General features: G+C 37.4%; 2 protein-coding genes across 3 annotated transcripts in view; both read right to left on the bottom strand.

The window, feature by feature from the left end:
• Positions 1-295: 295 nt before the first annotated feature.
• LOC111192697 (THAP domain-containing protein 2-like) lies at positions 296-2,242 on the bottom strand. The gene is made up of 2 exons (XM_022670800.2): positions 1,832-2,242; positions 296-1,305 (listed from the first exon to the last, which is right to left on the bottom strand). Exons 1-2 carry the CDS (start codon positions 2,214-2,216, stop codon positions 1,190-1,192), a joined length of 501 nt encoding a protein of 166 aa, XP_022526521.1. The 5' UTR covers positions 2,217-2,242; the 3' UTR covers positions 296-1,189.
• A 3,149-nt stretch (positions 2,243-5,391) lies between these two features.
• Positions 5,392-27,245, bottom strand: part of gabrd (gamma-aminobutyric acid type A receptor subunit delta) — a 41,728-nt gene continuing 19,874 nt past the window's right edge. Inside the window, exons 2-9 of one of the 2 annotated variants that reach the window (XM_007237019.4) lie at positions 23,997-24,112; positions 20,689-20,756; positions 18,640-18,860; positions 18,094-18,176; positions 17,615-17,752; positions 16,287-16,442; positions 15,962-16,170; positions 5,392-11,923 (exon numbers count right to left, since the gene is read on the bottom strand). In XM_007237019.4, coding sequence (XP_007237081.2) covers positions 11,615-11,923; positions 15,962-16,170; positions 16,287-16,442; positions 17,615-17,752; positions 18,094-18,176; positions 18,640-18,860; positions 20,689-20,756; positions 23,997-24,112 — 1,300 coding nt within the window. In that variant the 3' untranslated portion in view covers positions 5,392-11,614. The remainder of the gene's footprint in view (positions 11,924-15,961; positions 16,171-16,286; positions 16,443-17,614; positions 17,753-18,093; positions 18,177-18,639; positions 18,861-20,688; positions 20,757-23,996; positions 24,113-27,245) is intronic. The other variant, XM_007237020.4, reaches the window with a different exon arrangement.

Here is a 27,245-nt window from a genome sequence, read left to right as displayed (position 1 = left end):
GAATAGCATTTGTATTTAAAGACACATGAGTGTGACAGATCTATAAATATTTTATGTATATAGAAATGTGTAAAGTTATTCTCAAAGTATTTATTTTTTTCATGCACCTACTAGCAGATCATTTGGTTATTACGCTTGAAATTGAGGGAAAATTAAAAAAGGAAAGTGAGCAGCAAATGTGTTTTTATCTTTATTGTTTACTAAATAGAATTCTGAATAAAAAAATAATTGTCTCAGTATGGCATTGGTTTGTGCAAAAATAATTATATATTTGATTTTTTTTTTATTTGCACATAGGACCTTTTTGAGTTACATTATGAAACTGATTTAAAGTGAATATAAAAAAGTATGTAAGTTCATTCTTTAAATCATTCACTCATGGATCAATAAACACTGGTCCTAGGTAATTCACCATAAAACAGCAAATATGCCAGATCTGATTTATGCTTCCAGCCAGGCTGAGTGGCACAGTAGAATCCCAAATATGGTTTTCCTTAACCCTGCGAATCACTCTTTCCACAAGGATTCTGAAGCATGCAATTGCCTGTGTTTGTCCACAGTACTTTTTGCTGAACTGTTTTCCATGTTTGAATGGTGGAATAATCAGTTTTGCACCTTAAGTCGCCAGCATATATCCTCGATGATGAAACCCTTGTCTGCCATAATCTCATCTTCTGGTTCCAGCAGTTCCAGAATTCCTGACTGTCTTGTGATCTTTTTGTCAGAAATCTAACCTGTGAAAAGGCTGGAAATAAATCTCTGCACTGCATGGCGCTACGCCAAGTAGACCTTTAAATGTAGTAGTGTTCTTGTAGTTGGAGAAGGTCTCAGAGTGAAGTGTCAGAGAGGTGGCGCTCTCGCAGCAAATTTCTGTGCAGTCAAGTTCTGTGTTCTCAAGTTCATGTACTCTCATTTTGGACTGTACTGTCTAAGTTTCTCTGACATGGAGTCATCTACTTGTTGTCTCGACATCCAACCTGCACAAAAAACAGGTAATTTGCTCATGTAATAATTATTCTGGTGACTGTAGCTATGCTTACTCCACAGATGTCAGTAATCACCTGCTCCTTTAGTCTAGCAGCTACACAAAGGCAATAGATAAGCAATTCATCTAGTAGGTGGATCTTTCGTGCAGGGTTTGGTGTTGGGAATGCTGCTTCTCCCAGTCTTTGTGCCTTCATCCAGTAGATTAGATGGTCTCATCAGAAACACAAAATCTGCCCAGGATGCTTGATGACCTCTTTGATGTTTTCTGCAATCTGTCCTCCAGCTCTTCAATGTATTGCAGGGCATCATCTAAAGCACCTATAAAAAAATATATAAATATTATTATTATTGTGTTACATTACAGTACTTTACATGGCATAATTAAGTGCAATGGCAATATTGTTATGTAAGTTATGTAATTCCAATGTGATATACTTAATGAAACATTAGCACAGAACAGATGGTGCAAACATTTAGCTATTATGCTTGAAAAAAAAAGCTGGTAGCTGGTTTCTTATGATCTAAGCTGCTCTTTGATGGTCAAAGTAGTTGAAAAGCAGGGGAGAACATAACCTACACTGATAAGCTAGCTTGTTAACTATCTCTTGACAAGCATAGTGTATGTTGCATTTGAGTTTGATTATCTGGTCAAGCGGGTTGATGTTTTTGCTGGTGGCACAGCATAGTCAGGGTTGGTCATACTGAATGTGTAGCTTGGTCAGACTTATCATGCTTCTAACCCATGAACCATCAAATTCAACTGAAAAAAAACGGTCTTACTAGTTTAACCAGCTTGTTCTGAATAGCAATTAGGTAGGTAAAGTAGTTAATCACGCATACATACCGGCAGGAGGTCGAGCTGCGTAGTCATGGTCATTAGCGCAAATGCTCAGGTTTTCCACAGCCTCCGACTCCGGTGGACACGGTGCTGAAGGGCTTTTAGGGGGAACATTAAACTTGTTCCACTGAAACCGGGTGGGAACAGCACCAGCTTTCAACCGTGAGCTTCCCTCTCTGTAATCTGCAGCAGTGAAATGCAGGCTGCACACAAAGGTACTTCCCCGCCGAATCACAAAGTTTGTCCCTTCATCTCTCCTAATAGCACGCACCCATTTTTTCTTCTGCTCGTTATCAGCCGGAAAACTATGAAAACTGAGATACGGTTGTTTTTGTTTCGAATTTGAACACCTAGGTACACTGCAAAAGCTCTTGTTCTTGGACTCTGCCATCACTGTTTACTGTTTACCGGAACTAGCGTTACCCGTCCACAACTGCTTCCGGATGAAAGAATGCGGAAGTGTAAAAAGGGCCCCGCTAGAGGGAGCTTGTGAGAGAGTTCTCAATGAATGGTGGTGAATACAGCTAAACGGCTAAAGGCTCAAATTAAAAGTAGCAGCTAACTATTTGTCCTGTGTCATCCTTTAATTTTGGAGAGTAGAATAAAGTGTTTTGCCAAAGAAGTAAAGAAAACTGTCCTGATTATTTCCGTTTCTCTACAGCAAACAGGTTTTAGACAGTAAAGACGCTAGCATTACTGCTAACTACAGTGTGCTGACTGGTTGGTGAGCTGATTGGTGTTAAAAAGGTTTATGGGTCATTCCGATTTTTTAAAATCTTTTTTCAACTCTAAATCTCATGACACATGTATTTCTCTATTTATTTACAAAACAATACATTTAAAAGCAAGTCCACTAATTCTTTTGATTTTCTCAGAAATCGTTGACTGCATGTTAAAATAATTGATATTTATGAAAAACAAATCACTCCTGTTAATGGTACTCATTCCTGTTACTTTTTATGTTTTGAGTAACAGGAATACAAATAACTAGAATTAGTTATGTTTAACATGAAAAAAGTTAAATGGCCACTGAACACATTCTAGTAATGTTCCCCAAATTTGTATTTTAAAAATAAACAAATAATATCTACGAATTAATTTTGGTAACAGGACAAAGTGCTGAGATTGACCTCCTCCGTCATAGTTACAATAAGATTAAATATACAGAAAAACAAATGAGAGAACTTAATTTTGGTCTTCCCAAGATTTTTAGAAGAACCAACTAATTAATATTTTATGGTAACAGAACTGAGTGAAACCCAGGGACAGAACTAAAATGTGTATTTTACCTTATATATTATGGATTTATTATGACCTTTTTTTAATGCATATATGAGATTTGGACTCACACAACAATGCAAAACATTACATCTCTGAATAGTTTTAATAATTATATTTCATGATAAAGTTTATAGTTAGAGGCAGGAAACTAATGTTATTTTGTCAATGTTCTAAATAGTTTGTATTAATTTCTTTTTTTAATTACATATCTTACTCTTGCCATTAGGTCGATGTACAAGACACTATGCTTAATAATAAAATTTATTTTAAAGTTATTTTGTGTGGACATTTATACATGTAACATAAATGGCACAGATTTAGCGGAATATGTCTCATAATTAAAGTTGAAAAGCTTTAAACCTTATATCTGAAATACTAAAACATTTGATATTGTTCTGTGTTGAGAGAATATGTCTATTATTAGTATATAAATGTTACAATACAGCCTGTGGTTTCGTGTGATATTGTTACTGTTGTAAATGGATCAGTGCATTTCCTCATCATGGGTCTGTGTTTTAGTAGTTAGTAACACAGTAACAGTATGTAGGATTTAATAAAGTGCAGAGTGAATGAGTGAGTATTCCTGTGTGTTCTTTGCAGGATTGGATGGTTTGAACCATTCAGGTAATGTAGTTGTGCATCCAGTAGAGGGCCCTATTGCTCACACTATTTGTATATAACCATGATTACCAAAACTTCTCTACAGCAGAACTGGGCATTTTACAGATTTCCCTTTGCCAATCTGTATTCGGCCTTTCACACATTTTTCTCAGAAAGTGGACTTTCCTGCTCTTGTTTAAGTCCAAAACAGATTAGATTTCTCTTTCACTAAAAAAAGAAAAATGTACAGAAAACCAGCAACAAAGCAAATTACCACAGTACTTTGTTTTAAGTGAATTTTATGCTGGTCTTAATTGAAAAAAAAAAAAAAAACATGAGAATTTTGTTCACAACTGTTTATATGAATATTGTTTAAATAATATCTAATTTTTATTATATATAATATTTATTATTTGTGGTTTTTAAAACATTACTCGGGTAGAAGTATGGATACTAGGGTTTAAAATACTTCTGTAGAGTTGAAATATTAACTCAAGCTTTTTACTCAAGTAAAAGTGTAAAAATACTGGTTTCAAAACGACTTAAAGTTTAACAGTAAAGTAATGTAAGGGGGAAAAATGCCATAAAAGACAAAAGCTTAGGATGCACCACAGAGCCACTATAGTGCTCTACATCCCCCCCACCCCAAAAACACATTTTTCTATAATCCATAATGACTATAATGTTCTATTAAAATGTTAATGTTTGAAAAATTGGGGCAGCATATGTACACATTGTAAATGAATGTATTTTAGTAATTTACAATGTAAATATATTAAAGTTTAAGCTTATTTGGATGTTGAGTCTCTGCAGGGATTATCTTCATATTAGGCTACATAAGTCTGCTATGTTCTTGCTGAAATGTTGGGGGGATGTGTGCAGGTGTGATGGATCACAATATAAACCAATAAGGTGTCGGAATGGTATATGTTTATACTTCTCTACATCTAATCACAATCAGATTCACTCTATCTAAATGGAGAGATTTATCTAGATAGGGTTTTTAGACAGTTTTTTTAATTTAAGCAGTATAAAGTTTAGATAATTGTGTGAAAATGTAAAAATAATTACTCCAGTAAAGTATAGATAACCAACATTTCTACTTAAGTAAGTGTTTGTACTTCGTTACTCGAAACCTCTGCTGAATGTATTAATTAAAAGGATTGTTCACAAATAATTGGACGTATAGGAAGCAGAGGAGCAGCTCTTCACACATTTTACTGCTTTCCATCAAAGATGAAGTCATCTTAGAAAGTTACCAGTCAGTCTACTCCTTGCTCTCGTTCTCTTACATGCTTCAGACACTTTGAAGTTCCGGTTCTCAGCAGAGACTTCATACAGTCAGCAGGGATTTACATACATAATGAGAGTTCATTCGCTCGATCCCTCAACTGCCATGCTTTGCTGTTTCTCAATGCTCTTCAGTTACTTTGCCATATTGCTCCTCCTCCTCATTACTTCAGCTTATGTCTTGCATGGATGCAAATCCAGAGGTGACACAGCAGCTACTCGAACTATAACAGAACACACAAGTCAACCTGTGTTCTGTACGTTTTGGGGGATTAGAGATCTCTCTGTTGAGAATGTGTAATTGTCCTCTCCTCTGCTCAGGTTCTGGAATATTACTACTTTAAATGTAAACGAAAAATAAGGACTTCTGCTTTAATATAACTGAAGGTCAAAAGTGTGAAAAGTATTCATCGCATTTATTACTCATATAGATATAGGTTACATTACATTACATTTGGCAGATGCTTTTGTCCAAAGCGACTTACAATATTGAAGTGCAAATAATAAAAGAGGTTAAGTACAAAAATAATAGAAGTTAAAAATAAAGCATCTATAGATAGGGCCTTAAGGAGGTCAGAGGGAAATAATGGGATAGAGGAGTAGAGAAGAGGAAGAAGGAGATGAGGTTAGAATTAGTTAGTTTGTTAGAGGTGTTAAGAGAGTAAGTGCTCTTTGAAGAGCTCTGTCTTCAGGAGTTTCTTAAAGATAGTGAGAGATTCTCCTGATCTGGTAGTGGAAGGTAGTTTGTTCCACCATTGGGGAACTCTGTATGAGAACAGTCTGGATTGCTTTGTGTGAGTGTTTGGCAAAGCGAGGCGACGTTCATTGGAGGAGCGCAGCGGCCGGGAGGTAGCGTAAGCCTTCAGGAGCGAGTGCAGGTAGGAAGGAGCCTGTACTGTCATCACCTTGTAGGCGATTGTAAGAGTTTTGAATTTGATGCGAGCATCAACCGGTAGCCAATGGAGCTCAATGAGCAGCGGGGTGACATGTGTCCGTTTTGGTTGGTTGAAGACCAAACGTGCTGCTGCATTCTGAATCATCTGTAGTGGTTTTACTACACAGGCCAGGAGGCCAGTTAGCAGGGCATTGCAGTAGTCGAGGCGTGAGATTACCACAGCTTGTACCAGGAGTTGGGTGGCCTGTTGTGTCAGAAACGGTCGAATTTTTCCGATGTTGTAAAGCGCAAAGCGGCAGGATCGAGCAACTGAGGCCACATGGTGCGTGAAGAGAAGCTGGTCATCAACCATGACACCCAGGTTCCTAGCAACCTTTGTCGGTGAGAGAGAGAGAGAGTCGATGGTTATGGCAAAGTTGTGTTGAATAGAAGGTTTTGCTGGTATGACCAGAAGTTCAGTCTTTGAGAGGTTTAGTTGGAGGTGATGTTCCTTCATCCATGCGGATATGTCTGAGAGACACTGTGATATTCGTGCAGAGATTGAGTGATCATCTGGTGAGAACGACAGGTATAGCTGAGTGTCGTCAGCAAAGCAGTGGTAGGAAAAAACATGTGAGCGGATAACCCGACCTAGAGAGGTGGTGTATATTGAGAAGAGAAGAGTAGTACCGAACCCTGGGGAACCCCAGTGGGTAACGAGTGGGCTGGGGACAGCCGTCCTTGCCATGACACCCTGAACGAGCGCCCAGTGAGGTACGATCTGAACCATGACAGCGCATTGTCTGAGATCCCCATGTTCGAGAGTATAGTTAGGAGGAAGTCATGGTTGACTGTGTCGAAAGCAGCCGAGAGGTCCAGCAGAATGAGCACTGAGGACTGTCCTGCAGCTCTAGCAGTTTTTAACGCTTCTGTCACAGACAACAGAGCCGTCTCAGTAGAGACGGCTCTATATAGGTATCTATATAGGTATAGATACTAGGGTTTAAAAAACCTCTGTAAAAGTAAAAAAAATAAAAATACTGGTTAAAAACTACTTAAAATATAAAAGGGAAAAATGCCTTAAGAAACAAAAGCTTAGGCTGTACCTCAACCGCCATGCTTTGCTGTTTCTCAGTGTTTCTTCAGTTCCTTTGCTGTTGCTCCTCCTCTTCCTTACTTCAGCTTATGTATTGCATTTTTGAAAATCTGTGTATTCTTGTAGTATAATGGTACAAAAAATCCACTCTGTGGTTTAACACTAAAGCTACGATTGTGCCCCAAAACTCCAGCCTGACCCATACTCGAACCTGTGCACGTTCTATCTGAGCCCAACTGGCCCACCACATAAACTGTCATTATGAGCCCGAGCCCAATATTAACATCACACTTATTTTAATAAGTAGACTGTAGTTAAAACTGTCAATTTTAACTACAATTCTTAGCTGTTTGAAAGAGTGAAATCTGTTTAGAATGACGCTAATCAACAGAGCAATGTAAAAGACCCTAGTGAAAAAAAAACTAGATTAAAGTATACTAAGCATTATTATGCTATAGTGCTCTAAAGTGTACAAGTGGCCACATTATTAATCAGTATATTTAAAGAGTGCTAAGTAAAATATTTTTTTGTACTTATTATACTTTAACTGTATAAAAATAGTAGAAAAGTCTTACTTAAATTGTGCTAACTGTACTTAACTGTACTAAAATGGAACTATTTTAAAAATACTTAATTAACATTTAAACATTTAAACTACTTCATGTATGTAACCCCATATTTTACATATGCTTAAAGTAAAATTACAATACCATTATTGAGTATCACTATTATACACCAGGTATATTAGAAATGTACTAAGAATTGATGTTAAATATAATTAGTGTTAAATAATAATGTTAAATAATAGTGTCTAGAACACTTGTAGTATGTTTTGTTGAGTATAAAAATATATTTTAATATACTGTACTACAATTTGTAGCCTTAACTTTACATTTTTATTTGACATTTAAATGTGTTATTTAACAATGTATCCTATCATTTACTTATATTTATATTTTCCTAATTATAATTAAAGAGCATTGATATACATTTTAACTGTAATAACTAAATATTTTTTTTAAACATTTGCTAAAAATTACATTGAATTACATTAAACTAAAAGTATACTTCATTGTAGTCTATTTATTTAAAATACACTATATTGTACTATATTGGCTCAGCAAGAGAATCTAAACTCTATTTGGAACTCACAAATTTAGTGCAGCTGGGAAAAAAACAGATAAAAATAATGCAGTTTTTTTTCAGTTCTAGTGCTGTATAATGTCCACTGACATAATTACACAATACAGCCTGTGATTTCTTAATTAAGTGCCAGTGTAAATATTAGCATGTTAGTATAGCCAATCCACCATTATTTCACGAGTTACATGGTAACACTTCATAATAAGGGTCATAAATAACAGTGCTCATGGGAATATTAACCATATTTAAATTGGTAAATAACAGTCTTACCTAAGCAAGAGGTGCTACTTTCAAAAATATAAATAATAAAACATATTCTGGCATGATACCATTTTTTTGTTTAATAAACAATTTCATATGATGTTCTTTATAGTTTGAATGACTTTAGTATTAATCTACAATACAGAACATTTTAAAATGTGACTTATGGTGTGTGCAAACGTTTGCATGATATTGTATAGCTATACTTCAATATATATATATTTACATATGTATATGTGTAGTGTCGTTGCAGTCCTCCAGGTGGACTGTGGTTTCCGGTTGTGTGCTATTGGCTGCAGATTCTCACCGGTATGTGGATGAGTATAAATGGTTGTGCATCCTTGGGTTTCTAGAAAGGTGCTATATAATTGTAACCTCATTCATTCATTTTTTCAAACAGTAAATATACAAGTATAATAATATTGCATCACACATCACTGTCACAATAACATCTTCCTATTCCTCACAACTATAGTCAGATCAGTGAGTGAATAATACCAAAACTGATCTTCAGTTTGTCAAGCTGTATCTTGTATACCTTTATTTGGAAAATAAACATAAAAACAGACCATTGTTTATATCATTAATTTTTATTTTTAAATAAATTTTCCAAAAATATTTTCAGTACCCCTCCCGCACCCTTTTACATTGTGTGGTGCAGTATTTTGTGCATGATAACAGACGGGTTACAGCACTGCAATTTTGCAGCAACGTAAGATACCTAAGTTTATCAGTGAGGGGAAGTAATAGGGGATAGGGTTCTAATAAATTAATTCTTATATCATTACTTTGTGTTTAATCTTCATATAATAAATAAATGAATAAATCTAGAGTATGCTATCTAAGGTAGAAGGTATTGTGTATACTAACATGCATTAAGGTTGTTGAGGTTATTCATAACACTGATCATAATGTATCTTATATGGCTTGGTTCACTGATAGAACACAGGCCTAAGGTCTTCCGGGTTCAGTACATTCACACCACAACAGGTTCCTTACTTAACGTGTGGTCTTTAGCTCTTCATTCACCAAAGTGGAATTCATTAAAACATTATTTTCAAGTGAGAGAAAAAATACGAATTAGATGACAACACAGTCAAGCCAGAATATTACGAACACCTCCTTGTCTGTAGAAGCTCTGATCAGCATGCTGGTGGTGCATGAGGTGTTAGTGTGTGTTGTGCTGGTACAGCTAGTGGATCAGATACAGCAGTGCTGCTGGAGTTTTTAAACACTGTGTTTAATCTCTCACTATCCTCTACTCTATTACACACTCCTGCCTTCAGCTGAAACACCTTACAGATAAAGTAAAGTCAGAGACAGAAGATCTGAATCTGTTGCTCCACAGTTTACAGTGTTGGTCAAACTCTAGTCCTTCATCAGTAGTTACAGAATGCTGTCCACAGGACGCAGCTTATAGGACACTGCCCACAGGACACTGCCCACAGGATGCTGCTTACAAGACATTTTCCACAGGATGCAGCCCACAGGACATTTCCCACAGAATGCTGGCCAGGATGCTGCTCTCAGGACACTGCCCACAATAAACTGCCTACAGAATGATGGCCCCAGAATGCTGCCCACAGGACACTGCCTACAGAATGCTGGCCAGCATGCTGCCCACAGGACACTGCCCACAAGACACTGCCTACAGAATGCTGGCCACAGGACACTGCATACAGAATGCTGGCCAGGATGCTGCCCACAGGAAACTGCCCACAGGATGCTGTTGTCTGGATTTTTCTTGTAGTTCTGGTGGACTATTCTCAGTCTAGCAGTGACACTGATGAGTTTAAAAACACCAGCAGCACTGCTGTATCTGATCCACTTGTACCAACACCACTATCACAACCACTATCATGTCAACGTCACTGCAGTGCAGAGAATAAAAATATCTGATTTGTAGTGGTCTATCCTGTGAGGTTCTGACCGATAAAATAGAGTGAGAAAATACAGGGATTATAAAGTATGCAGAGAAATAGAAGACTATTCAGATTATAGTCTGTAATCATTCAACTACACGGTGCCTTAGAGTTCAGATTATCTGTCCAAACTCGAGCGCCTGAACTCGAACTGGGGCTGAGAATTCCCACCACTTTCCTTTGGCTCTGTAGGGTTGGGCTCATAAAATGTATTTGTAACTTAGACCTATGTTTTTAATACAACAAATCACACTGTGATCTTTGTAATAATGATAAGTTATAAAGATATAATCACGCTAATAATGTTATAATTAAGAGCTTCAAATGTCGCTTAATTGGTGCACTAGGCACCTCGTGGGGATGTGATACTGGTAAGATACTGGCAGAAGTCAGGCAAGATAATGGAAACTTTTGGAGGCAGAAATCAAAAAGTACAGAAACCTACAGCTCATAATTGTTGTTAAAATATCAGTTTTAAAGCTCTACTTACTGAATTAATGTAGGGTTTAAATCGGTCTATAATGACATAATGACAGATAATGGGACGGACCGGGCTCAGGTCGAGTCGGGCTGGATTTTTGGAGGCTGATCTAAGCTCTAGTGTGCCTAAACAGTAAGTGGAGCTGATAAGGTGGACAGTGTGTATAGGAGATAAACAAGGAGATGGTCATAATATTTATAGACATAGACTTGCTCAGTTTTGCTTGAATTGTTATTGATTAATAATTAGACCCTCAGAAACAGATTCTGTACTCAAAAACCCAAAGAATGGGAACTGATGTGAATTAAAATGGGTTAATAACAAACAAAACATACTACAGCCGTCATGCAACACTGTGTGTCAATCATTTGATCATCACACTCTTGAAATGTGTTGAAATTTCTAATTTGAGGACACTGGGGCAGATGCTGCAGAGGCGAGTTCAGAACCAACTGCAACACAAAATATAGGAACACATGAAGAAAAACAACTGAAAAAAAGGTTGAGGGTGCAAAAGCGAGGTCCAAAGTTCTCAATACAAAGCAGTTCTTGTGGCACTTTCTCATAATTTCCTCTTTTTTCTCCTTTTCTCTGACTGAATACTGAGCTTCTCTGCAGCTTCTCATCAGTGAGTCCAGCTGAAGATCAGCTCTCCAAAACAACACGACAGTCTGGCTTTATAAATATACATAAAAGTCTAGTCATTCCATCAGTCCCAGTGTTTGATCATCCTGTTAATCCAGTGTCATAAAAATGTTAAATCCCCCATGGTCACATGGCTTTGGCACCACATCGCTTTACTGATCTATTTACATGCATCCAGTGCTGAGGCCTCTGTAAGTCACATGGTGTAAGCCACCCAGTAGATGACGTTGACCACGGCGAAGGTGAAAGGGAAGACGGCGCGGGCGTAGATGTCGATGGTGTCGGCGTCGATGGGCTTGCACTTGCAGCACTTCTTCTCCTGGCTGCTCTCGCGCTCGGCTCGCCGCACACGGGCACTGCGGGTCTCCGCCTCGTCCTGCGGCTCCGCCGGCGTCTCCGAGGGGCGCTGCGCTCGGTTCTGCCGGGAGATCAGGACACCCTGGTTCATTCCCGTTACTGACAGGGAGAACAGGACCATGGCCTGCTTGCCGTTCTTTACCATAGACTGCAAAAGGAAGGAGATGCTAATGATGCAAATGCTAAAATATGAGTGAAATTTTGCAGGTCCAGTTACTCTTATCTTATTATACTCTTATTTAGGATTTTATTTATTTTATTTAAGTATTTTAAATATGCATCAAATATTTGTTTAATCCTATTTTTCCCATAAATAATTAAGGGAGAACTCTGGTGTAAAATTGACTTTTGGTGTAGTAACATGATAAAATGTACTTACCTTTGTTAAATAGCCCACCACCACTCCTACAGCATTCTAAGATCCAGTAATTTTGTTCTTTTTGCCCAGCACAGCCATATCAAGGCATATTTTGCCCTATTAAATCCCTTTTTTACTGTTATTCAGGCTCAAAGTAGCTCTACACCTCCTTGCTAAAATACGGAGAGCCCTGATATTTAAAATGAGGCATTAATAATTTAAGAAGAGCACAAGAAGCTTATTAAAAAAACACTGTTTACATCCCGTACTGCTAGCTTTCAGCTCTGTGTGCCACCATTACTGAACTGTTAATAGCAAACATACATACATATGTCAGCATACCACCAAGAAGGGCCAACCACATCCAACAGGATTAACTGTGGACGCTGTAAGAGGAAGCTGTCTGAAAGGGATGTTCGGGTGCTTAGACTGTCCGTCTAAAACTAAGAGTATATATATATGTCTATGTTTTAAATGTGAAAGGTGTGAAGCTACTTTGAGCCTGGATAACGGTGTAAAAAAGCAATTTATTGGGGCAAAATATGCCCCAATACGGCCGTTGTGCTGGGCAAAAAGCACAAAATTACTGGATCTCAGGAAACTGTAGGAGAGTGGTGGTCAACTATTCAACAAAGGTAAGTACTTCTTATACACCAAAAGTCAACTTTACACCGGAGTTCTCCTTAAAAAAAGCAAAATATTATATATATATATATATATATATATATATATATATATATATACATATATAAATAAATAAATATTTTGATATGCTTACCTTAATATATTCTTTCTCTATGTATGTTTTATGTTTGAATGAATTTTGTTACATTTGCACATTGAAGCCTGAAAAAAGTAATCTTGTTTAGCTATACAGTCGCTACACAGCTACACAGCTTTACTATTACTGTAAAGTCTAAATGACAAAATTCACTTTGACTTTCATATAGAGCAATCTATATAGACCATATTTTGGGATATAACTGGTTGAATGGCTACTGCAACTCTGATAACTTCTAAACTCTATAAAATGCAGAACACATGCAACCTTTACAAGGATGGGCTACAACAGCAGAAGACCAGGTCTGTTTCCACTTCTGTCAGTCAAGAACAGATAGCTGAGGCTGCAGTGAGCACAGGCTTGTTAATACTGAACAGTTAAAGACTATACAATTTAGCCTAAAAAAAAATTAATAACAAATTCTTTTTCAGTAATAAATTGGATTTCTGCCTAGGAGCACAAATGGTTAGGTCAGTAACATTTGTTATGAATGGCATGTCTATAAGACACTGTAAACATACTCATGACACATTATTAAGCATTAATTATAGGTTATAAATATTTATAAAAATGTATAAGACATTATAGCCATGTTTATTTTGCATTATGAATTATGATCATAATGCACCATCAACTGTGTTTAAAAGATGTTATATGTGAATACCAAGAACCTCAATGAAGCTGCCTTAACAAAGACTGCTAAAATTAAACAATTTTAAAATTAAACACATTTTTTATATAGATAAGAAAAACAAGTGTCTCCACAACAGCAAATTTACAGAGATTTTTGAAGTACTTTTATTGGTCGGGTGAATTTCCCGAAAGCTTCGTAACATTAAGAATCATATTTAAGATCGTTAATTAAAAAGTGGTTCCCAAATCCGTGCATAAATAAACTACTACATAAACTCGCTCGCAGATTAAAGAGAGACCTGACCCAGTCGTTATTCTTAAAGAACATCAGTTCAGCACCTTAAACACCAGAGACCGCCAATTTTGAGGGAGAAAAATGATTATTTCCGTGGTTTAATTATTATATTATATTATATTATATTATTTTATAACTTTTTTGTAGCTTGTAGTCTAACTGAGCATATTGAAATTGACCTATCAAACCCAGATTAAAAGATTAAACCCAAATCCAGATTAGCGGTGATAGAGTTCTTGACATTCATGCTGCAATGAACACAATTAATGAATTTATGCAGATGATGCTCACAGTTTAAGCTGCAAAGTCTCCAAGTCTGTGCATTCTGTAACCAGGCTGTTACTGTCTCATACATGCATAAGGTCATATGAAAAAGTTTGGGCACCCCTATTGATAGGGTATGATAGGCTAAATGATAAGGGTGCCCATACTTTTGCACCGGTCAAATTTTGGTTTTATGCATATTGCACATTTTCTGTGCCAGGCCGGGAGTTACAGCACAACGCTAATTGGGAAAATCCCTGGTACTGTAGATCCACGGGTCTTTATTCACACCTACGCGTATTGTAAAGGGTATTCTGCTGTGAATGGGCAGGTAATATTTAATAATAATAATGCTTCTAACCAACATTGTTGCCGTTCATCTGGGCAAACTTTGGGGCATGTCAGCTCACAAATATATCACAAATATGTATAAGTACCAGTCAAAAGTTTGGACACATTGGTCAATGTTTTCCTTTTTTTTATGTAATTTATTTGCTACATTGTAGATTAACCATAAAAACTATTAATTGACGCATATAGAATTATCTAGCAATCGAAAAGATGCATGGCCTTCACAATTCCCTGACCTAAACCAAACTGAGATGGTGATAACATATGTAATAACACATATGACAAAATTAATAAACAAATTTAACTATGTTAATGCTACAATTTATTTTATAGCATAAAAAATCTATTAAAAATGTTTTAAAATATGTTTAATATTTTAGATTTTTTTTTAGTCATATGTATCTGTCTATATATATATATATATATATATATATATATATATATATATATATATATACAGTGACGTGCAGACGCTATGGCTCAATGTGCTTTTGACGTCCTTGGCTGATATTGCCCTATATTTGCCAGTGTTAAATCGATGTTTGTGGTTTGACAAAGCGCTCTGTTTCGGACGAGGACTCAAAAAAAACTTTTCCGTTAATTTTCACTTTGCGAAGCTCTTTGGGAAACTTTGAGAAAATTTGGCACTGTATAAGGGACAGTCTGTTCAAATTAAACAGTAAACTAAAAATGGAGATACTTGTTTTTCATTGGACAGCGATGATATACATTGCAATATTAAAAAAAAATCATTTTTACAAACAAAATCTCTAAAAGATATTGATTTAACATTTCAAAATAACAATAATCTTCTCTGTGTATCAAACTTTGGAGTAAGATCTTATTGGACAGATATGATCCATTATAAAAAAAATATCAGGGGGAAATTTTGACTTAATGAATTATGATTATGATTCAATTTACTTTATATGACACTGCACTGAAATGGTGTTGATGAAATTATATACTGTGCAGCACTAATTTACACCTTGGTTTTTATGTATAAATTGGAGTGATTGGAGTTTTAACAATTCAGCTTTTACACTTCATCAATATATATGTGCAACATTAAACTCTCCCTATTTAAAAAGAACAGTTTGAATTTTACACATATGGACCCTAAAAGAACACTGAAAAGCTAAATGTCTCCTTTCTTTGCAAATTCCTAGAAACTTTCTGTAGATAAAAACCTTCGAAGCTAGGCATCCATTCTGTTTCCTTCAATAAAATAATTTAAAGTACATAAAACTAGTTAGTTGAATTTGAGTGACAGTTCAGCCTTTACACTTTATCAATATCTATGTGCAACATTAAACTCTCCTATTTAAAAAGAAATGAGAGAAGAAATCAGTTAGAATATCACAGATATGGACTCTGTTATGTTTAAAAGAACACCATAAAATATGAATGTCTCCTTTGTTTGCTCAGAACCAACATCGAATCTCACAGTTTGGCAGCAGCCTGAGCACATGACTCTGATTGGAGCTCAGCTCCGTTATTTTACCTCAGCACTCTTGTTTGCTTTGACCTTGGCTTTCTCTTTCTTGCTGTAGTCGGCGTTGTAGTGGGCGAAGGCGTACTCAATCAGAGCAGCAAACACAAACACATAGCAGATCCAGAAATAGACATCCAGGGCTTTTATGGCGGAGGCGCGGGGCAGCGAGGAGCGAGCGCTGACCATCAGGGTTGTCATGGTGAGCACTGTGGTGATCCCTAGGGGCAATACGATAAGGGTAATCTCTTAATTTTAGCATTTTATATATATATATAGTACAAACATAGATAAACAGTAAAAATATTTGGCTTGCCAAAAAAATGAATAAACTAACCTAGCGACACTCTTGCAGGGACAGCTGATTGGCTGATCCAGAAAGAGACCCATGACATAGCTACCAGCAGGATGGAGGGCATGTAGGACTGGATGATGTAAACTCCTCGATTTCTCCTCAACTCGAAACGCAGGCTGAGACGAGGAAATCTTCCAGCTAAAAAAAATAGAGAGCAAAAATGTTTTTTAATGTTGAGTGCAATCCTGAGTTTTTTTTTTGTTTGACTTATTATTAACTAAAAATAACATTAACATCAACCATATCAACCACCTGGAATACCATAGCACTCAGTTGGCAACACCGTAACAACCACCCGGGATACCATAGCAACCATTTAACAACAGCATATAAGCCACATAGCAATTTCATAGCAGCAGCCTAGAGGTAAGAACCACTTAAGCTGGACATGAATTCTGTTTCCTACAATAAGATGATTTACAGTGACTACAGTTCGTTATTTGCTATGCGGTTTCTATGCTGTTGCTAAAGGGTTGCTATGGTATCCCAGGTGTTTTTTACGGTGTTGCCAGTTAGGTGCTTAGGTATCCCAGGTGGATGCTATGGTATTCTAAGTAATTCTAGAATTTGCTGCATAGTGTGTAGCTGGATGCTGTGGCATGCCAGTTGGTTACTATGGTGTTGCTATGGTATTCTAAGGGATTCTAGAACTTGCTAGGTTTTCGCTTGCTGGATGCTGTGGCATGCCAGTCGGTTACTATGGTGTTGCTATGGTATTCTAGGTGATTCTAGAACTTGCTGTGTTTTTGCTTGCTGGATGCTGTGGCATGCCAGGTGGTTGTTATGGTGTTGAAAGGTGGACATTAGATGGGTGCTAATGTGTGGTTTAACTGATTGCTTTGGCATGCCATGTGGCTGCCATGATGTTGCTTAGGCACTGATAGGTTGCTGCAAGGTGGTTGTTATGGTGGGTCCCACTGGCATATTTGCATCAATACATTCATTACAATGGGAAAATATCCATAAACAACCATAATACCAGAGTAAATAAACAAGAAATTGTTCTTGAGTTTTACTGTACACTGTAAAAAAACAATGAATCACAATAATAAATATACCATAATAACAATAAACATTATTTTGGCATTCTGCCAACCTTAAACATTAACACAGTGTCATGAAACTGATATGGTTTACAATACACAAACAAATTGCATCTAAAATCCAGGTCCAGTTCAAGCAAATATCTTTAGTGCCATATCCTACACACCACGCAGACCAGTATTTATAATAAGAATACAGATTTAATGTAATGTAAAAGTATATTAGCATATTAAAAAGCCTTAGTCAAAAGCTTTACTGAGATTCACCTGATTTGAAGTTCATAATCTCGGTGACGAAGCGGTAGTCTGTAATAGTGAACTGGGACAGCTCCAGTTTGTCCAGGCCGTGGATGTATTTCTGACTCTCTGACCAGTGATATACAATGTCCTCTGAAGAGTATCCATCTGCAGCACCAAGAAACACACAGTGATATAACAGCAGTATGACATAGGGCCCTATTTTAGTGATCTATAGACAAGCTTGGTTTAGGGTGTGTCAGTGTGTCTTTGCTATCATAACGACGGAAAAAGTATGCCTTGCATGGCTCAAAAAGGGCAAAAAACATGTACTTATTCTGTTAATTATTCATGGGTGTGTTTTGGGCGTAATGTGAAATAAACCAATTAGCACGTCACTTGCCATTGCCTTTAATATTCTGTTGACCTGGTTTAAGATAGCAATGAGAATTGTGATGCGCCTTGTGCAAGATGTAAGATAGAACCCATATGTTTTCACTTCCACTCACAGCTCTCCAGGTCCAGCATGCATTCCTGTTCGTCCATGGGGTACTTGGTCAGGTCCATGTCACAGGCTACTGTGGACGTGATTCTGAAATAGAAAAGAAGAGACAATAGTGAGATGAGCATCCTTGTGTGAGGATGTTTTTTTTATTATGTATTATGCTGTATTATATCTGTGTGCATCTATATCAGAAATTGGTAAGTGGGTAAGTGTCTTTTATTAATCGTTTAAAGCCTAAATTATCAAAAAAAAAATATATTTTAAACTACAGTGTTTTTTTTTACTGTACAGTATTTGCATATTATTTTAAGTGCTATCCTGAATAATTAAAAAATAAAGCACATTAAAATGTATTGTCCAGTTTAAAAAAATCATTAGTTTCTTGCAAAATGAAGAAATGATCAATATAGGGCTTCATTTTTAGGATTATATTTTTAATATATATTTTTAATTTTTGTTCCACTTGACTTTAAGAGTTGACAATGACAATGTTTCTTTACACATGCGCACACACACAAACGCATGTACATGAACACACACACACACACACCGGCTGCTGTAGAGGATGACCCCATCAGGTTGCAAGCGTATGAGCTTGTTTTCCACCGTGACGTCATGGAACCAGGCTGACTTGGCGTTGACGATGAATGTGTCCGGTAGCCAGAGTTTATCTACAAAGCGGCTGTCCAGCCCCAGGGTCTTGTTCGTATGGTTGTAGGACAGACGGTCGTCTCGCCAACTCTGACGCAGGAACACTGTCATAGTGTACTCCTGCCAGCACACACACACATGTACACATGCAAACACAGTATGAGCTCATACTGTTGACCCAATGTTATATACATATATATTTTTTTAATAAATCACACCAGTTATCCAATAAGCAAAGACAAAACATATTTATGCCTGCCAATAGATGATCTATAATTTAGTTTTTTCACACAGTGGCAGTTCTAGACCATTTCAGCTGGGGAGGGGAAATCTAGGGCCAGTGGTTATCTTATAGGGTAATAGGATTACTATCTACCTTTCAGTGCTTTGCAGCATTAATATGAAAAATAATGCATTTTAATATTGTTCAACATTTTGCAACTTGTATAATTGTAATTATATATATGTCATGTCATATAAACACATTAACAAATGATCACATTTTAATGTCTTCGCTATGTTTTAAAATCTTATTTATCTCTTTACCTTTTTTTCCTGTATCATATTAAATGTATCAGCTGTCTTCTATGGTTTGTATGTTTTCTTTCCAACATAATTATTACAGATTATTTTTCTCAGATTTCATACAAACAGATTAGCATAAATCACCCTTCGAAGCTTTTGCTATGCTTTACAATGTTATTAGCTCTTTTTCTGTTGTTATATACAATTTACATCAACAACAAATCAACATATTCTCACAGTTGTAAGGCCTTTGCTGTTCTTTAACTAAGCAGTACATTCAGCTTCTTTAGTCTGTTATAGAGGACCCGAGCTTAAGTGCAGAAAATGCTTATAACATGCAGCACAACCTGAGAGTCAAACAGATCATTTACAGTTTCATATTCAAAGTTTTTATATTCAAATGAATCTATTGAAAAGCTGCATGAGGGAAACCTGCTCCGCCATTTAAAGGCTGGTTTACATACAGTATGCTCGCCTAGTTGCATAGGCGAGCGCCCTATGCAACTGTCGCATTTATTTATTTATTTATTTTTTTTTTTATTTCTGATTTTTCCCCATTTTCTCCCAATTTTGGATATCCAATTGTCCCACCCCTTTGTGCGTCCCCATCACCGGCGACGCCCGTGACCCTCGGACCAGCACACGCCTCCTCCGACACATGTGAAGTCAATCACCCCTTTTTTCGAGCTGCTGCTGATGAATCATTTCCTGAGCAGCTAGCGCACTCGGAGGAAAGCACAGCGGCTAGGTTCTGATTCATCCGCTTACAGACGCCTCGTGCCACCCAGCGCCACCTTAAGTGTGATGGGGAGAGAGCGCCATCTACCCACCCCAGAGGGAGCAGAGCCAATTTTGCTCCCTCTAAGCACCGGCAGCTGATGGCAAAGCTGCATGAGCGGGGGTTCGAACCTGCGACCTGTCGCTCATAGTGGCAGCGCATTAGACCGCTGGACCACTCGGCGCCCAACTGCCGCATTTATACTTCTGAATGCCTGCGTCCACGGCTCAGTCAACCAATCACAGCTGATGCTGTCTGGGCGTGATGCATAGTTACATTTCTGTGGAGGTGCACATTAAGCCACAGTCCGCAACTAAGCATAGAATATACGCAGGTTTGATACATAAGTATAAATTGGCCACAAAAAAAAGTGTCAGACTAAAAAATGCATATTTAAATTAGTGTGCCACTACGTTGTTGCTTGTTTGCAGAAGTGAAGAGATTAAAGCTTAATTTAGGGTGTACAAGCGTGTTGTGGGAGGGGTCCTAGCCACTGCAAACCATAAACTGGATCTAAAAATGAGCTTTTATTTGGAATTTTGTGCAATATACTGACGCAAATAATTAAATCAAGATTAAACAGAAATATTTTAAAAAGAAACATACAATGCAATGAACATAAAAACATGTTTATTCATACATTACCATGTTGGCTTCTGAGATATGGTCAATGCTAGCTACTTCAATAGCCATGGCCACATTCACTGGAGGTCCTGTGAAAAGAAACATGAGGAAAAGAAACACTCCACCGCCACCCACCCCCATTCCCCAGGGTCCCCCGGACATCACAGAAAGCTCGACAGTGTCAGTAAAAGAACACATGCTGAAATGTACTAATGACCGGGCAGCCATTTTAATGAAGCGATGTTTGGGTTTTGTCCTTGATGAGGTCATTAAGACTGAGGGATATCTGTGCCGTTATGAGGCTTTTCACATCAGGTGTCGTTTTTATTACAGGGACATAAAGGCAGTATGAAAGAGGTTTGGGTTCAAAAGGCTGTGCTTTGAAAAGCCATTAGAGCTTCAGGCCCTTGTTACACTAAACTATACAGCATCTCGCTCTATAGTTTAGGTCCCATGGCAACGGTTAAGGTCAACTGAACTGAAACAATCCTGAACGGACATTCTGGTCATTAAGGGACCCTTCCCATTCCTCGCCAATGAACACTTACACCACCTCCATTTACAGACTGTATAACATAAAGTCGTAATGGTTTCTTGCTAACAGTCTCCTAAACTACGTCCTTCATTTCTGCAAAGCTAACAGATCTACACTGATCTCTACTCATCATCAAATAAACAGTTGCACCCAGATCTAGTGTTTTTACCTTTCAGAGATAAAAAATAAGGGATGCCCAGCATGGCTTGTCTGGGCCATGATCACCACCCGCTCATGCAGATTTGCCATCAAGCTGCCGGTGCTCAGAGGGAGCACAATTGGCCCTGCTCCCTCCCTGGGGTAGAAGGCGCTCTCTCCCCACATCACTCCTAGGGTGATGTCTGCAGCACAGGGCGTCTGTGAGCTGATGTACCGGAACCGAATCGCTGTGCTTTCCTCCAAGCGTGCTGTGATGCTGCTTGGCAATGCTGCATCAGACAAGCATGTGCTAGTCTTCACCCTCCTGGTGTGTTGGAGCATCACTAGTGATAGGGGGAGTCCTAGTGAGTGGGTTGGGTAATTGGCTGTGTAAATTGGGGAGAAAATGGGAAAAAATTTAAATAAAATGATTAAAGATGCTGTAAATAATTCTAAATGTTAAATAAATCTTAAACAAAATCTGTTTGTGTGGAGCGTGCAACAAATTACTTACAAAATATAAACTAAATAAATTGAGAACATAATGCAACTTTTTAAGTGCAGACTTTTAGGCACTCTATTTGAACCTTTAGGACATGTTTACTTAAAGAGGAAAAAAACTGAACAAAAAAACAACAAAAAACACTTTTAAGCTTATCTGCTGTATTTTAACACAAAATCCACAGAAAGCCCTACAAAACAACAAATAATAAACTTAAATTTTCTCTTAACAATCATATTCATTATTTATTTAGTGCTAATCACTGTGAACCATGTGTATGATCTGTTCTTAAATGGCCATATATAATATTTATATTGGCTAATACTACTGTATTACTATTAATTAAATGATCATTGATTTGAAATTAAAAACTCATCATCCTAATCAATTGATCAAACCACAAAAATCTACTAAAATAAGCCACGCCCATTCTCTGACATCTTTCGGCATGAACACAAACAGATATTTAATCAGCCTTAACATTATAATATCATATCAGTTCTTGGAGCCCTATGACGCGACACCTCTCAAACTGTTCCAACCGCTTTAACCTTTCCTCTAAAGCATACTTCACTTGCAGATGTGATCGATGCTACCAACTCAACAGCACAATTTAATATAGTCAGTCAGAGATAAGATAAGTATAGAGATAAGGCTCATCTTTGCTTATATCACACGCATGGTCGAGCGTGAAACATTCTTGAATCATTCACATGTCTGGGTGCAACTATTTTTTGATGATGATTCATCATATGATAATTCAGAATAAAGCTTATTATCTTAACTTCCAAAAGCTCTTTAATCATGAATAATATCTCATTTTCAACTGTCATCCAGTATTATCGATTAGCATAATTTGTGATCTAGGCCCTTACTATCAGAAACCTTTCTTTTATTTATTTATTTATAATTTTCTCCCATTTTTTCTCCAATTGTTCCACCTGTTCAGCTGCTACTCAACTGTATATCCCTCATCACTGGTGATGCCACAACACAAGGAGGGTGAAGACTAGCACATGCCTCCTCCGATACATGTGAAGTCAGCCTCTGCTGATGCAGCATTGCTGAATAGCATCACAGCGCACTCGGAGGAAAGCGCAGCGACTCAGTTCCGATACCTCAGCTCACAGACGCAGCCTTGTGCTGATCGACATCACCCTTTGGAGTGATGAGGGAAAAGTGCACCTATCTGGGTGGTCAATTGTGCCATCAATGGTCAATTGTGCTCTCTCAGGGCTTTGTCGGCAGCTGATGGCAAACTGCTAGACCACGCGGCGCGATTAGAACTTTTCTTTAAAGTAGCAAACCCACTTCTGTAATTGAATACTTGCACACATTCCTCAGCACCTGTTTAAACAAGACAAATTCCCTCAGACTTCCTCTAAGATGTTGCATGCTCCTGAAACTTGAAATGGTGATGAAATAAGCAGTTGCAATGGCAGAGAAATGGAGCAGAAAGGAGAAAAGCAGAAAGAGTTCCATAATGCTCACGAATGTCTGTTCAACATTCAGCTGTTTACAGCTCTAACAACATCTTTGCTTTTGACTGTCATCTCTGCAATGTTTTACAAGCAAGCCTGAGAAACAGACACACATGGACCTTGCGAATGGCCGTTTTAGTGGAAATGGTGCAGACGCATGTTCACATAGGCTTGAGCTGAGTTAAGCTGTGAGATAGAGAAATCTACGCTGTAGCCATTGGATGAGACACATTTGACAAGCATTCTTAGCAGCATCGTCTTTCCGTGGGCAGCTCTGGTACATGCTGTTGCATATTCATGCTGTTGCATAATGGATTTAATAATGGATTTATAATTGTGCCAGTGGTTTCCGTGGGGTTGCTCGCTCCACACGTATCGCGAGCTCATTAATGTGCAAAGTCAGAACTAATCAGCTCATTAAAAACGTGTGGCCTAAATATCGCACTTCAGGATTCGGCTTCAGGTACTGTAACACAACCTCATCTGGAGTATACTACTACTTAGTAGTAGTAGTAGTAGTAGTAGTAGTAGGAGCAGTAGAAGTGAAGCTGGAAACCACACCACACTACCACCAAACATGCACCTTTTCAGAGCGATTAGCTAAGAATGACTGTAAATGTGAAGAATGATGAATGGGCAGTCCAACGACACAAGCAATAGATCTCAAACTCACCTCCTATCCCCGGCCGAAAGTTTCGAGCATAGCCTTTCATTAAGTCATCCAGATTAGGCAACCAGGAAATCTCAATGTCTGTACCTACATAGTCACCAATGTCACTCAGCATCGCCCTACAGGAACAGAGACACACAAACCGCATCGAGTAGCTGAATAAACCCTGAGGACGTTAAGAAATTAATCTTAAATGGTATGGAAAGGTACAATTATAGAAAAAAATAACATAACATTCAGCAAGAAAAAAACAGCTGTATGAAAAACAAGAACATACAGTGTCATTAATGTAAAGCGCCAACATGTTTTTGAGTATCACCAATGCCTCCCTTGCTAAACAGAGGTGAGTAAGTATGTGTATATGTGTATAAGTGATAAACAGATGATCTCAAAATATTAGAATATTAAATAAGACCAACTGGTCCATTTGGCAGTGTGGGCAGTCCTGCTGAAAAATGAATTCCACATCCCCATAAAACTAAGATTTTCCACTGCACCGACTTTGGACTTGATAAAACACAGTGGATCAACACCAGCAGATGAGATGTTTCTCAAAACCATCAATGATCATCAGTAAATTTTGGATTTCATTTGTAAATCAAGGGATCAGAGTCTGGAGGAAGAGTGGAGAGACACACAGTCCAAACTGCTTGAGGTCTAGTGTGAAGTTTCCACAATCAGTGATGATTTCTGCCATGCTGTTCATGTCATCTGCCAGTGTTGGTCCACTGTGTTATATCAATCCCAAAGTCAGTGTATACAAGTAGGCTTACTATAATAAATGTTACTCTTTGATCTTTAAGGCTTGTACATACTATATTAAAATTATAGCACAACATATCATTAATCAAGAAGTCCTAACTCGGTTTTGCATTATGGACAAAGGCATACCTGCAATTAAACAGCAAAAATAAAATGTTCTATATTGTTCTATATAGTACAGGGGTTGGACAATGAAACTGAAACAATAATTTATTGTGGTGACGGACAGTTCTGGTGGAAACAGGACAGTTGAGGTGCACATTGAATTCTGCTGTGATTTGGGCAGCCGTGGTTTTATGTTTTATGGATACAATCCGAGTTAGCACCCAAACATCCCTATCAGACCGCTTCCTCTTACAGCGTCCACAGTTATTCCTGTTTGATGTGGTTGGTCCTTCTTGGTGGTATGCTGACATTACCCTGGATACTGTGACTCTTGATACATCACAAAGACTTGCTGTCTTGGTCACAGATGCTCCAGCAAGACGTGCACCAACAATTTGTCCTCTTTTGAACTCTGGTATGTCACCCATAATGTTGTGTGCATTGCAATATTTTGAGCAAAACTTTGCTCTTACCCTGCTAATTGAACCTTCACACTCTGCTCTTACTGGTGCAAAGTGGAATTAATGAAGATTGGCCACCAGGCTGCTCCAATTTAGCCATGAAACCTCCCACACTAAAATGACAGGTGTTTCAGTTTCATTGTTCAACCCCTGTATGTATACTGGGAATGTAAGAATAGCAATAGCACCCTCAGAAAGCACGGGTGCCGACCCCATTGGCTTTTCGACTCTCGGGCTCATATAAAAAACAGCACAGTTTTGACATAATTCATATGGATTGGTCAAAACAAGATGTGGCCTAAATATATATTATTAGCTCTGACTCAGAGGTTAGTCATTATGCCATAGTTCCATCTTCATCCTCTATTTATTTGTCAATTTTTTATTGTCGCCTTCCTAAATGTTCATCTGCCTTGATGAACAGGACGGAAATGGGCACATGGGGGCAGTGCATTAATATAATTTTTTTTTTTTAAATGACAAGGGCAGAGTTATAGCAGAGTAAATGCTTCCAGTTCAGATTGCTTTTGATTGTAAGTTTAAACTTTTATTTTTTAATCAATTAAAATAAATAAATAAACATCACCACCAACAACAATAACAACAAAATTGATTTCAATTAGCTTTCAATGAGCTTTTAGTGAAAGAATTAGAAATATTAAAGAATGCAGAAAATCCTATTCTATTGGCAGTACATACAAGCTGTTTGCATTTGCACATCTATGTCAGCAACATAAATCGACTAAATGCATTTATTAGAAATGTTGTCCACAAACATATATAATTATTGGGCTGAGTATGCAGTAATCAAGTGCAGTAATATTGTTTTACAGCTGTATAACTTTTCAAATTCTAGTACTTTATACTGCATTACATAACAGGCTCTCACTTCAAGGCATTCTATCTAGAATAATTACGTTTTTAAATGATCACAATCTTATCTTAATGTAAATTGATAATTACTTCATTTTCAGAGGCCTGAAGTAATGTTGGCTCGAGAAAGTAATTTTTTTCCAGTTGGACCTGGAAACAAGCAGCTATTTAAAGTCTGTGATGTCAAGCGTCATGAAAACATTAAATCCTCTAAGTCCTTGTGCATGACACTTAAAGCCTGACAGCTGAGAACTATTATACATAATGTCCTTGCAAGGCGTCACTAAAGGAGAAACAAGCTGGAGTGCTAAATAAAGGTTAGAAACACATTATTTTATGAAATTAATATAAATCAGATAACATATATATGTGTTTTTTTTTTCTAAATTCACGCTTAAGTCACATTCAGTGTATTAAAAGCATGGGTAAATAAATATCTTAGGAAATTATTTTAACACAAATCATTAGTTATGTTTAAACAGTTAATATAAGCACCACTGAAACCATTAAAGTGAGAGAGTGAGAAACAATGTTTATCTTTATCTACAGTGACATCTGCCCAGGTATGGATATAGTGTATTAGGCAGCAAGTGAACAGTCAGTTCATACAGGTGATATGCTTAAAAGCAGAAAAAATAACAGACGAAGGCTTCAGGAGGTCCAGCGGTTTTAATACCGTACGTATCTGGCTGCTTGCCATCAGCAGCCAGAGTCCGAGAGAGATATGTGTTTATACTGAGGTATAGATAAAAATAGCAAGCTTCTAGTATCCTTCTTTTAAACAATATATTTTACTCTCAGGTTTAATCTTCTGTTTTTCTCATTGTTTTACAGCCTGTTATTTTCTTTCCAACTGGCATTTAATGTATGTATGCAGTTAATTACTGGCTGACGCTGTTTTTGTATAACTACTAATTATATGCTTTAATGATTTGTTGTGTATATTTAAAATAACCATAGATTATAATTATTGTTCAAAGAGAAACTTATTGTTCTAAGTAAATAAGAAAGTAATAAAAGAATAATGTAGGTTACAAATTTATATATTTGT

The sequence above is a fragment of the Astyanax mexicanus genome, chromosome 12, assembly GCF_023375975.1.
Source record: "Astyanax mexicanus isolate ESR-SI-001 chromosome 12, AstMex3_surface, whole genome shotgun sequence".
In the NCBI taxonomy this organism is placed as follows: Eukaryota; Metazoa; Chordata; class Actinopteri; order Characiformes; family Acestrorhamphidae; genus Astyanax; species Astyanax mexicanus.
The sequence above is the reverse complement of the archived record's forward strand: the minus strand, read 5'-3'. Positions and strand labels throughout refer to the sequence as shown.

What these genes read in the sequence shown, in the direction of transcription:
- LOC111192697 (XM_022670800.2), bottom strand. Translation starts at nt 2,216, where the DNA reads ATGGCAGAGTCCAAGAACAAGAGCTTTTGCAGTGTACCTAGGTGTTCA. An exon ending in CGCAGCTCGACCTCCTGCCG is followed by an intron (nt 1,306 to 1,831) that starts GTATGTATGCGT and finishes ATTTTTTTATAG; the next exon opens with GTGCTTTAGATGATGCCCTG.